The sequence below is a fragment of the Physcomitrium patens genome, chromosome 22, assembly GCF_059467195.1.
Source record: "Physcomitrium patens ecotype Gransden chromosome 22, ASM5946719v1, whole genome shotgun sequence".
Lineage (NCBI taxonomy): Eukaryota > Viridiplantae > Streptophyta > Bryopsida > Funariales > Funariaceae > Physcomitrium > Physcomitrium patens.
The window spans coordinates 993,216-1,005,648 of NC_143431.1; the positions used below are offsets into that span (position 1 = coordinate 993,216).

The 12,433-nt window shown below is 27.2% G+C and overlaps 1 protein-coding gene across 2 annotated transcripts; it reads right to left on the reverse strand.

Moving 5' to 3' along the window:
* Nucleotides 1-3,790: 3,790 nt before the first annotated feature.
* Nucleotides 3,791-6,635, reverse strand: LOC112274814 (uncharacterized). 2 transcript variants are annotated; one of them, XM_024504586.3, is made up of 6 exons: nucleotides 6,114-6,635; nucleotides 5,598-5,659; nucleotides 5,098-5,233; nucleotides 4,812-4,884; nucleotides 4,496-4,561; nucleotides 3,791-4,395 (listed from the first exon to the last, which is right to left on the reverse strand). In XM_024504586.3, the coding sequence occupies exons 1-6, from the start codon at nucleotides 6,401-6,403 to the stop codon at nucleotides 4,186-4,188; spliced, it is 837 nt and encodes a 278-aa protein (XP_024360354.1). In that variant the 5' UTR covers nucleotides 6,404-6,635; the 3' UTR covers nucleotides 3,791-4,185. The 2 variants fall into 2 exon arrangements, with proteins under 2 accessions (XP_024360354.1, XP_073386454.1); XM_073530353.2 differs by having other exon boundaries at nucleotides 4,836-4,884; nucleotides 6,114-6,554.
* Between the last annotated feature and the right edge of the window lie 5,798 nt (nucleotides 6,636-12,433).

The window sequence follows — 12,433 nt, forward strand, 5'->3', positions numbered from 1 at the left end:
CTGAGCTATCGAACTCCATCGTCTACCGCTCCGCTGTATCATCGATATCCCATGACAGACGTGGTTGTCGTGATTAGCTGTCGAGTTGCATCGTCCAAGTGGGATAGTGGTGTTAAATTGATAAAGTGGGGAAGGAAGGGATAGATATTAGGAAATACATTATCTGAACCTTTAGAATTAGAAAAATATACTAAAAATAGTAAAAATTGGACATACTATTTCTAAGCAAAAATAGAGTAAGAAAGACTTCTAGAAGGGTCCCTAACAATCTCTCTTAAGGATGTGTCAAACTTAAAAAAAAAAAAAAAAAAAAAAAAAAAAACCACAAACTTGGAACTTACTTTGTTGGATCAGTTTGGGTTGCATAAGTTCCGGTTAAGATGGTTTTGAATCAGGTAGGTTATGTCAACAGTATTAGGTGGACAAGGTATGGAGCAAGGCAAAGCGGCAAAAGGTGTGGTATGCAATAGACAAGGAAGTTGAGGAGTGGCAGATCTGATGAGGGACATGTATGCTACTTAGAGAGTTCTTTTTCTTTTTTCTTTTTTCTTATTTTTGCTCAAAGAAGAAGTAGAGATTACAAAGAAAGTAGCAATTTGTGCTGGAATTGCATAGAAGATCAAATTGTGATTTAGTTTTAGAGGGTGAATGGGAGAATTTAAGAAAAAGAAGGTGAGGGTTATGGCAAAAAAAATTGTTTGTCATAGGCATAGGAGTAGATCCAGATCAATAGAGAAGATTGCCGATTAGGAAGAGAAGGGGGTGCTAATTTAGATGAGCTTAAGTTGACTAAAAAAGAACCAATGGCAGTGCTATGATGGGTTGGTGTTGACAAATCTAAGTTATACGGCTGTTTCAAAGGACTCAGTGAGGTGAAGGCATACATATCAAAGGAAATTAGAGCGGTTGTGTTGCGGGGACATAGAAATGATCTGATAGCAACAAGGGCAAGATATGACTTGGAAGTTGATGATTATAGCAAATCCACCATGATTTGCCATGTTACAAGGTGATAGTTGATTTCCAGTAGTGATTAGACAGCAAGTTTTGAAGGATTCTTGTACATATTTTTGGTGTGAGAATAAGCAATGATGGTGTTGTGATCAATGTTATAATATGGTTTTTTTTCTAAAAAAAGTAATGTATTTAAAAACTCTCATGACCTAATTATTGGGTAGTTTAAATAATTTATTAATTAATTAAGATAATATATATAATAAATAAATAAATAAATTATAATTAAATAAATAATTATATAAATAAATATATATATAATATATATAAAAATATATAAAATTTTGATAAAAAAAACCATAGGTAAATAATGGTTAAGAAATAGAAGACATCTAGTCTTATGTAAGTGAAGTTACTCCATCGAACTACCAAACGCAATTAAGATGGGTTGATTTTGCTGACATATATATATATATATATATTAAAATTTAAAAAATTAATATATTTTAAAGAATAAATTTTATTTTTTTAATCTTGAATAAGTTATATATAATTTAATTTAGCATAAATATTATCATACAAATAAAGTATTAGATTTTAATTTTTTTTAGTTGTAAAATAAAGACTTAAATATTTTTCTAGATTTTTGATGTCAAACATTTTTTTATCATAAAGCTTTTACAAACTTAAATTTTATATAACAAAATTGTAGTTTCTTTTATATGTTTACTTTTTCTATCTAATTATTTTGCATGTAAATTTTTTTTAATACTTATATATATATATATATATATATATAATTATTTTCATTAGTTTTTTATTTTTAAAAAAATATTTTATAGATACTAATTCAACTTCTCATTGCCAAAAAACTTCTTTTGGATGATCTTTAGAATTCTCTTTGAGCTTTAATGAATTTCTCATTTACTTACAGGTTTGATAATTAGCCAAGTTTCATTGTAAAGTTCATAATACTTTTGATGCTAATTAAGTTAAAATTTAAATGCACAAAAATAAAAAATTTTATCTTCTATTGATACAATAATACAATAGGTGTATTAATTCACATTAGATATAAATATAAATATATATTTATACAATCTTTAAGATGTAGTTTGATCTAATTCAATTATATTTTGATACTTAATTTAAATTTATATATATATATATAGTAATGTTACATAAAATATAATTATTTGAAATAATTATCATTTAAGTTAATTTAATGATATAAATTTTTTTAATTTAATCTACTCAAAACTCTTTGATTTGATTGAGATGAAGATTTTTGCATCTTGCTCTTATTATTAATTAGTTGACTTTCATACATTACTATTGTATATTTGATGCCCTTGGTAGCTTTTGCTGAGATTTTATTGATTTTTATCTATTGTTCTTATCAATGATTATTTGTTCTTATACAAATGCAACTAATTAATAAATCAATGGGATTAATATTTTTTTATAAAGATATTTATATTACAAGATTAACTTTAAAATACTATGATTTTTTTTAAATCACAATTTCATCTCATTTTGAACTTACAAATTATTTCAATAAAATTCATATTAAATACACTTATTTGTTTAAGAAAAAATACATACCTATATATATATATATATATATATACACACACACACACACACACACACAAGGAATTTAATATAGACTTATAATTTTTTTAGTTAAAAATATTATTAAAAAAATTGTATCAAAAATATTCAAAAGTTTATTCAAAAGTTTATTCAAAAGTTTCTCTTTGAGACTTATCTTATTCATGATACGATATGTTATAGTAAACAAATAAGTACATAGAACTATATTATTTCATTGAATATTCAATCACAAAATAAATTTAATTACAACATTTAGAGTAATTATTATACATATATTACATGCATTTGATATTGCACAATTGCATACTATCCTTTAATACAAAATTAGGAAACCACTAGGTCAACACCCCTTGTGCCACTTACACACAATAAATCTCTTATTTATACTAAAAAATTAAGAATATATTTTGTAATAAAAGATTTGTGAACTTTGGCTTATGGTATTCTTTTATTATATATTGTTATAAAACTTATTAAAAAGTCATAATATATTTTTTATAATACTTTTATTTACATTAAAAAGCTTATTGTATAGCTGTCCTAAAATGTTTTAGTATAAATTCAAGTATTTTTTTTTTTTGTATGTATGTGGAGGCCCATGGCACACAAAGTGTCTATACAATGAAAATGAAATAACTACCTAATAATTTCCTAAAATCATCATATAAATCAATTTATAGTATTATCTCAAAATCAAAATATAAAAAGATTTAATAATACAATTAATTCATGTTTAAAATTTGATTTTGTATAACCGAAAATTATAAAATTTGACTCTTTTCATTAACAAAGAAACACGTAAAGTTTGCAATTAATTTATTTTTTGATTCTTTACAAAATTAAAAAATTAAAAAAATGTAACAATAATGTTTGCAAAATATAACCAAATCTAATCCAGTATCTTTTGTTCATATATTCACATTCAAAGTTTGTTTTGAATTTGTTATATAAACACCAAAAATTCTTAAAATTATACGTAATAAATTCTAACCTAATTTTAAAATTCCAACAATTGTCAAATCTGCATCCATAAGATTTGTCTTATACTCATTTCTTTAGGTGAAATTTATTGCTCATGAAATTGTTGTAAAACTACAAATTAGAAATATGAGTAGGACTTGAATGATCAAATAAGCAATGGATAACTTCTACTTGTAGAGAAAGCAAGAGACAAAAACATACAATAATGACAGCATTTACTCTGAAGGGACCAGTAACATAGATTTAACTGCAGATGAAACACTTAAATTGCCACATACCAAAATCCAAAATGTGCATCATTTTAGATCCAAGCAACTCATCATCTTTGTTGCACAAGGTCAATCCTGTTAGAACTGATGTCCTAAATGGCAAAATGTCAAAACAATTGGCACGCTCCGAAGTGTCGAGACAAAGTCATTAAGTGATTACAGATCCTGTAAAGAAACAGAAACGAACTACAATCCTGCCATTACTTGAGATAGCCAACAAATTCCACTGCTTCTGTAGCTCAATAAAAGGAGCTAGAAGTTAATGAGTAGGTGACATTCAACTCCAAGACAAGACAAGCAGCCAAACTATGAAACATGATATTCAGCAAAACCAACATTAGACAAGATGGGTCGGCTTAACTCTTCACTTGGTATTAGTAAGGGCTTTGGTGATGAATGCATTGATGTGTTCTAGTGCCTTTTGATCCTCTTCCTCTTGGCTTAGTCCTCCAGCACGTTTGCCTTTCTTAAGGGAGTGGTCACCGCCCTCCACCACATGCACCTCGTTCATCACAGATAGATTCTTCAGCACTTTCTCAAGCTCCGTTAACGGGCACATTGAGTCCTTGCTTCCCTACAGCGCAATCCATCATTGAAAAGGGGTAAGATGGATTTTACTTTCACTTGAGTAAAAACTGTGCTTGCCAAAGCATTGTCCATGCAATAAGCTGCACCTGAACAAATAAGACCGGGGTTTGGAGCTCCAACAGAGTTTGGTCACGAAGCGCGCCGTTCGCTCCCTGCAGAGCAGACAAAGCAAAGCGCACTCCGTGTTATGCAAAGCATTCAACAATGCATTCAATCCATTCCCCAGTCACACCACTATCAATGCAATGTCAGATCGAACCTTGGAAAAGAAAGCGCTCGGTTCACTCAACAGCACCAAAGAAGATTGAAGCTGATAATGATAATCATACATAGCCTCAGTTGACTTCTGTTACGGCACAATGTATTAGCCATGCTTTTAAGTGAAGTATTGCAGATATATACCTTGAGGGGATAGCCTAGACATACCACAGCAGCCACGTCGGTGCCCTCCGTTCCTGCTATTATGCAACTCACCCTGTCCATCATGACGTTGAAGGTTAGCAGACATCGCGGGACCAGGAATGTCCGACTAATTCCGTTGCTAAACAACAGGAATTCGAAGTTTCCTCATTCGAAGACCAAAGCATACTCGATCGAAGCATAAACCACCCTCTGAAACAGCAATTGCAGTCATGTGCATGACATTCCCAAGATAAACGCTCAGTATAATAGCACCCCCTGAAAGTACCTTGAACCCATTGATTTCCCAACGAGCACCAACGGGTGGCCAGGATGCTGTGAGACTGCCCTGCTGATTTCTTCCCTGTGACTCTCCACTAGCTTCTCGGCCTTGGGAGGAGCCCCTTTCTTGCCATTTGCACAATCTGTAAAATGAATCCAGTCAGCGCTGGGTTATGCCAACTGCACCGAGAATCTTCAGTCAACATAATTAAAATTACCCTATTGTGGATACAAAATTCCCAAATCAACTTGCATCTCAGATTTTGAGTAAAGCTTGAGCTGAAAGGTTTGTTTTCAGTCAGACATTTGTCAATGACAGTAAGAAAGTCTTTTCGAGCAATTGAAAGAACGGTAATCGGACCAAACAATAGGTGGAGGCAGATACAGAAGTATGGTCGTGTTGCATGAAGATTAATGTATGCACATACGACTAACAAATCGTATAGTCTCCAAACACGCAGAGGAGAGTTTACTTAAAGCCAAATGGTTGTCAAATAAGCAACTTACACGGGTAGTCGAAGGTGACGACCTCAACCGCGTTAGTTGCCTCGGCTAACAGCTTCTTCCATCTGCCATAGATTCACCACTGAATTCATCAAAGTTTAGCTTGAACCCTAAACTCGAAATAGAACAAGTCGCGTTCTATTCTGCCTCTTAGCAAACATCGCTTATCTGCTCAGTGCTTAAGCTAGATAATGTGTTGACACACATTGACATCACCCGCTTTGAGAGGCAAACAAAGGCATCGGTACAGGCCAACTATCGAGTAACTACATCGTTTTCTCTATTGCAAATCTGTTGGCAGAGGTAGAACACCAGAATGGGAGCAACAGGAACCACTGCATGGAATGTCATAACTCAGATACTCCGAGTGAAAGCTTGCGTCCAAGAAAAGGTTGCTTCTGCTCCTCTAATTCTGAGGGACATTTACGAAGGCCACTATTGGTGATCGGCAAGCGCGTTGTCTGTTCGAAGGCATGGAAACGCATCAAGACGAGCATGGCGATCACAGACCACGCGCACCTGACCATCCATTCGTGAGAGGAATTGGCTCCTGCACCGTGCGCGAATACGACGAGAGGGGCAGCTAATTTATGTGGGTTACTCTTCAGCTCCGCTACGCTCCCGGATGGCTCTCCCTCACCCTGCTTCAGTCCATCCTTCTGGTTCCTTTTGCTCTTTTTACTTGGCTGTTGAACTACACTCTTCATGAGCGCCTCCTTTCTATTGCTTCGGCTCTTCGACGGTGCTGCTACTGCTGCAGCTTCTTCCGGAGGAGGAGATGCAGCTCTACGACGCTTGGGTCTCGCCATTGGGCTTCAAAGCACTGCACAGTGGGTCCACATTTGAAAAAAGGAGCCTCAATTAACGAGCGCAACCGGGACGTACTCGGTCGATGTTTCCTCCGTCTGCTACTATACTCCGAAAGTTGGTAACTGAATCATTTCCGGAGAACCTCAACGCGCGATCGCACACTAAATCTTCAAGCTTTATTCTACATTTCTACCGAAGCTGCAAGAGCCTTCAACTTCAAGTCTTCCACTCCACCGCCATAAATGCGCAAGTCCCACTACGAAGAAGGACTTCTTTGTCCATTGGATGTCACGTGGATGAACTTTTCAAAATCATTACTTTATGGGTGACTAATGGATGAACTGTCTAATAGAACTGGGAGATTTGCAATTCAATGTGAGAATCAGTATACGACATGATCTCTATTGGTTAAACTTTGATTATCTTGGTTATGAATAAATGTGGTGGATCTAAAAATGTGCTAGAATTTATTATAGTTAATAGTATAGATAAATCCCTAATAACTGTCTCATAAAAGAAGGTAAATGACTACAACTATCTAATTGTTTCGATTGACTGAAATTGAGATGAAGCTCAATTTCAGTCATTTCAGGGATTTCAAAGTTGAGGCCTTACACCTGCTCCCTTGACTAGAAAGACCCACTTAGTTTTTGTGCATTTTTTTTAATTTTTTTAATTAAAGATAATAAATTTATAGAAAGACCCACTAAGTTTTTGTGCATTTTTTTAATTTTTTTAATTTTTTTAATTAAAGATAGTAAATTTATAGAGGATCAAACAATTGGCAATAATTCTAAAAAAAAAATTATTTCATTCAATATTTTTTTAAGTTTAAGAATTATAATTTTACTGTTTATTTATTTTTTCAAAAACAATAATTAATTTACATTACATATATATATATATATATATATATTATAATTAAATATTCTATTTGTTTATAGCCTTAAGAATCAAGTTAATTTCTTAAAATGTGCTCATAAGTTTCAAATTATATTTTTTATTTCAAAGTAACACAACAATTTTTTGTAATGACTTGTGGTAAGAAATGTTAATCATTTAAGGCTTTGAAAATATTCTATCAAAAAAATTTTAAAAAAAAAAAAACATATTTTTTTACAATAAAATATTCAAAAAATTCTACATTCTTATGTTTATAAATGCAAGGATGTCTATTTATGAGACAACTTTACTACACAAGTAACAAGGATATTTTACCAAAGCACTCACCAAGCAATTCTTCTAATCTAAATTCACCAACTAAATCATATTTTAAATTTTAAAAAATTCTTTAGAAATTACTTAGTCATATTTGTTTTACAATCTAAATAAATATTATAACTATCTTTTCTAATCCTTATATTCTCTACAAAAATTATATTTTATTTTCTTTCATATATTATAAAACAAATTGACCATCCATTATATTAAACTTCTAAATTATTATTATTATTTAATGATAATATAACATGCAAGATATGGCAATATAAATAAAATCTCACTTTCTTCACATTCAAATAATATTTTCTAATTTTTTTTAAAAAATTAAATGACTTTAATAGTTCTATTACTAAAAAGTTCCTATTTAAATGTTAAAAGATAATAATAATAAGCTACAAGTAATAGAGATAAATATAATTCTATAATTAAAACGTGTTAAAAAAATAAAATTACAATCTACATCTTTACGAAGAAAAAAATCTATAAAATAGCAATTAATAAAGTAAAATATTTGTTGAATATTAGTTGTTCTAAATCTTAAAATATTTTTACTATGAATGAAGTTAAAACTTCTTATACCATTGGTAATATTTTACATCCAAGAAAGAAAACCATCTAGTTATTTGTTATAATTAAATTATATATACCTAATTCTTAAAAATATAATTAGTATACTATTTTAAAAAATATAAATCCAAATAAACTTTGCTAAAGAAAATATATTTCCGTACTACTAATATATATATATAAGATTAATATAAACTAAAGTTGTTATTGTCAAACTCATAGAAATCAGATAATCTTCAATTCAGATTATTATCTAATAAAAAAATCAATAAGATTAAAAGTAAGCTCAATTTTATTTCTATGCAATCTTGCTAACAAGAAGGCCATAAAATAGAAAAATATTAGAAACAAGCTTTTATAAAACAATGACATATCTAAAAGATACATTGAATCTAAATTTTTTGTAAAGATTTTTTTATATTTCTAAAAAAAGATATTATTTACCAAATATGATTCCATCTAAATCTACTCCTTTATAATTACTTCGATTTATTCAAATAGTATAGGCATTTGTTATGCTACCTCTTTTCCTTTAAAAAAAAGTTCTACAAAATAAGGTCTAGTAGATTTATAAGTTGATGAAGTCTAAGATCTATAGAATTGTGTCTGTTGCAAAATTAAACCTATACTCTATACAAAGATGGTTGATAGGTTTTTAAATTGTTCATATTATCTTGCATAAAGTTAATATACCAACTGGTTAATTTATGACTATAGAAGTCATTAAACTAATTTAAATTAATATATTTAGAGGGTTATCAAATATTCTATATACTTCTAATAGTATTTTTAAACACCAAGACTCTCTATTAAGGTTGTGGTATTACATATTTTATAACTTGCTAGCTATTGTTTGAGGGATTTGTTATTTTTAAAATTCTACATATTACTATTAAAATATAAAAAATTGAAACAACTAAAGTGCTCAATTTTATACTTAGCTAACACATAATTCTAAAAATAAATCTATTGTATTTTTTTCTTCTATCTAATCAATATAAAATCTATTAATGAAGTTTTTATGAAATGAAACTAATTTATAAGTAATATAATTAGTCCTTTTCTAACAAATATTTCAAACCTTTGATAATTCAAAATATCACAAGATTAATCGATTTTGATATTACAACAAAGTAACCATACTTTGGTATATATATATATATATATATATATATAATTTTGGTATTTTTACACTTCTGTAAGCTATATTATTGTAAAGTTAAACCTTCATATTATACTTGTAAAATCCTTTCTTCTTTGATTATTAATATATAAAATTAAAAATGATCTAGTTGTAAAGAATAACCATAATTGCCAAAAAATAATATCTATAAAAGAGAAGAATATATTATAATAGTATATATAAATAAATTTGATAACAAATAATAATTTATCATATTTAAATAATGATAGATAGTATATTATAATTACTTGTTTAATATATTATTTATATATTACATTTTTTATTTTTTAAGATTATTTTTTTAATAAAAATTTATATTTATTTATAATATCTATAAATAATTTTCTAAAATCTTTATACAAATTTAAAACTTTTAATAAAATAATATGCAAATCATAATTCTATAGTAATGATAGATATTAATAATATATGTATATACATATATATTATCTACTAATATATTTTTTAAAATTTTAAAATATATTATTTTAGTTATTAAATTATCATTATAAAATAGAGTTATAACAAAAAAAAAATTAAATAAAAAATTATATTGAAAATAAATTCTTATTATTTTAGAAGAGTTTAAATATTAGAAAAGTACATACAATCAGTGTTGTAAAACCCTTGTTGACAAATAAGTACCATAAGATCTTACAAATATTTTAATAAATTTCAAAATTTAAAACAACTAAAAATCTTGTCAAAAAAAATATATATTTTTATTTTATCTAAAGAAATTGTTTGTATAGAGCCATGTTATACTTAGAAGTTATATAATCAAAATTAATTTTTTATAAATATTTTTAAAATAAAAAATAATCTTTAAAATTAATTTTATTATAATAATATTGATGGCTATTTGTGATATTAATTAAAAAAATATTTGTTGAAATATTTGGAAAATAATAATGAAAATTATAAAATAAATTGAAATTCTTGACTTAATAACTTATAGATGTAATTTTTCAAGTTTCAAAGTAAGAGATTTGATATTAGTTACACACACTATATCTTTCTTTTGATGTAGGATAAAAATACCTATATAGAACATTCTACAAATATATACATTGTTTTTGGAGACGAAATATAGTATCGAATTAAAGTTGTGACAAAGATATAATTCAAAGTACTAAGTAATGATTTTAGATATTTATTGATACAAAATACCTAAGGCATTGATAATTAAGATTAACTATAATTATAATAAAAATAAAAATAGATACAAATATCATTTTAAATATGAATCTATAATATTATATATATATATATATATATATCATAATTAGTCTTGATTATTAAGAATTTTCTTAATTAATAATCAATAGAACAACGTCTTTAATTTATATTTATTTGTATTAAAACTATACAAATATAAAAAAAATATTTAAGAGTCTAATAAGATAAGGATAGAAAATATATGGTTTTTAATTTTCAAACAAATCTTTTACCAAAATATCAAAAAAAATAATTAAAAAGATGATACACAATCATTATTAAATGGTGTTATACAAACATGTAGCCACAAAGTCTTTTTTTAGTTGAGCAACCTTGGTTTTTATATATTGTCTTCTTTTATAAATATATTCCTTGTTTTCTTTTCTTCTTTTTTTTCTTTATTTTAGATGATATTAGATATTATGTTTGGTTTTCTAAAACATAAGAATACTCTTTCTTCTAGATTTAAAGTTTTGTTTTTTATTTTAAGAAATTTAAATTTTATAACATTAATTTGCATACTTTCCACATTTAATTATTTTCTTACTTGCTAGAAGTATTTATTGCAAAAGTATAAAAGTTTTTGAGGTGTTAATATGCAACTTTATGTTCAAAACTCAATAATCAATTGTTTGATTTAATCTTAAAGAATCAAACAAGTTGAATAATATTTTCTTTATATTATGTAATAATTTATATATAAAAATTATAAAAATAATAAAAAACTAATATACATCATTTCACTGGACATTCATTCTAAGTATCAAAATTGTGATACATATACAAATAAAAATCACTTTTTCTGTTATAATATTTTTATTTTTACCAATTGTGCTATAAGTATAATAACTTAAGAATTTGATATAAGTACAAAAAGCTTTAAATAAATAAATCAATCAACTACATTGTAGAACCGATTCATTTTAGAATAAGATAATTCAAAATCTCTAATGTAATTTGATACTTTCATAAATATATAATTAATCTCTTCTTTATTAAGAAAAATTGAATTTAATATTATGTTTGTTAGTTGTATCAAAATGTCAAGATCATAAATCCAGATATACTTCTAAAAAGACAAAGTATTCATATATCATCAAGAAAGAAGAGAATAAATTAAATAAGATGTTTAATTATAAGATAAAAAAAAATTTGAGTGGCTATTGCAAAATACAAAGTAATACAAGAATCTTGAACGAAGACTAGTCTACTTTGGTCAACTATATATACTAACTAATAAGAATGTCATGTTGAAGTTGCTTAAGAACCATCAAGCTTGTATGTCAAGCATCCATTTTGTTGGTTGTTTTAATAATAATTTTCTCAAAATAAAAAATATTTAAAAAAATTCATAATTACAAGACATGTCTAAAATAAAAATAAAAATAAAAAATAATCAATTTTATTAGTGTCGGAGAAGCATCTTCAATGTGTTCTTAAATAAAATATAACCTACCTAACATATTTCTGCAAACTTATTTATATAATTTATATAAATTTATATTATGTAAAAAATTGTTATACCAAACACTATAGGTATTGGTTATCATTCTAAAAAGTAAAAAAATATATATCAAAAGTGATTACTTTGGTCTTCTCTTATTCCAAAAACAATGTTGTTAGATCCCATCTTAATGCTTTAAAAACTTAAAATCCTATCCCAAATAATGGATCCTTATGAAGTAAGCACAAAAGAATATTCTACAATAACACTTATATACCAACTATGACAAGTCTTATATTCCTTCCCTTGTTTGAGTTGTGATCTTTTTCTTCCCAAAAAAAATCACACAAGTTATTTTATATGTATATTCTTCTTCTACTTTTTACATGTAAAAGA

Bases quoted from the DNA above. Each gene is read 5' to 3' on its own strand.
- LOC112274814 (XM_024504586.3), bottom strand. From the start codon at position 6,403: ATGGCGAGACCCAAGCGTCGTAGAGCTGCATCTCCTCCTCCGGAAGAA. The intron at 5,234-5,597 runs GTAAGTTGCTTA...TTCATTTTACAG, and splicing joins CGTCACCTTCGACTACCCGT to ATTGTGCAAATGGCAAGAAA. The intron at 4,562-4,811 runs GTATATATCTGC...TCTGCTCTGCAG, and splicing joins GTCTAGGCTATCCCCTCAAG to GGAGCGAACGGCGCGCTTCG.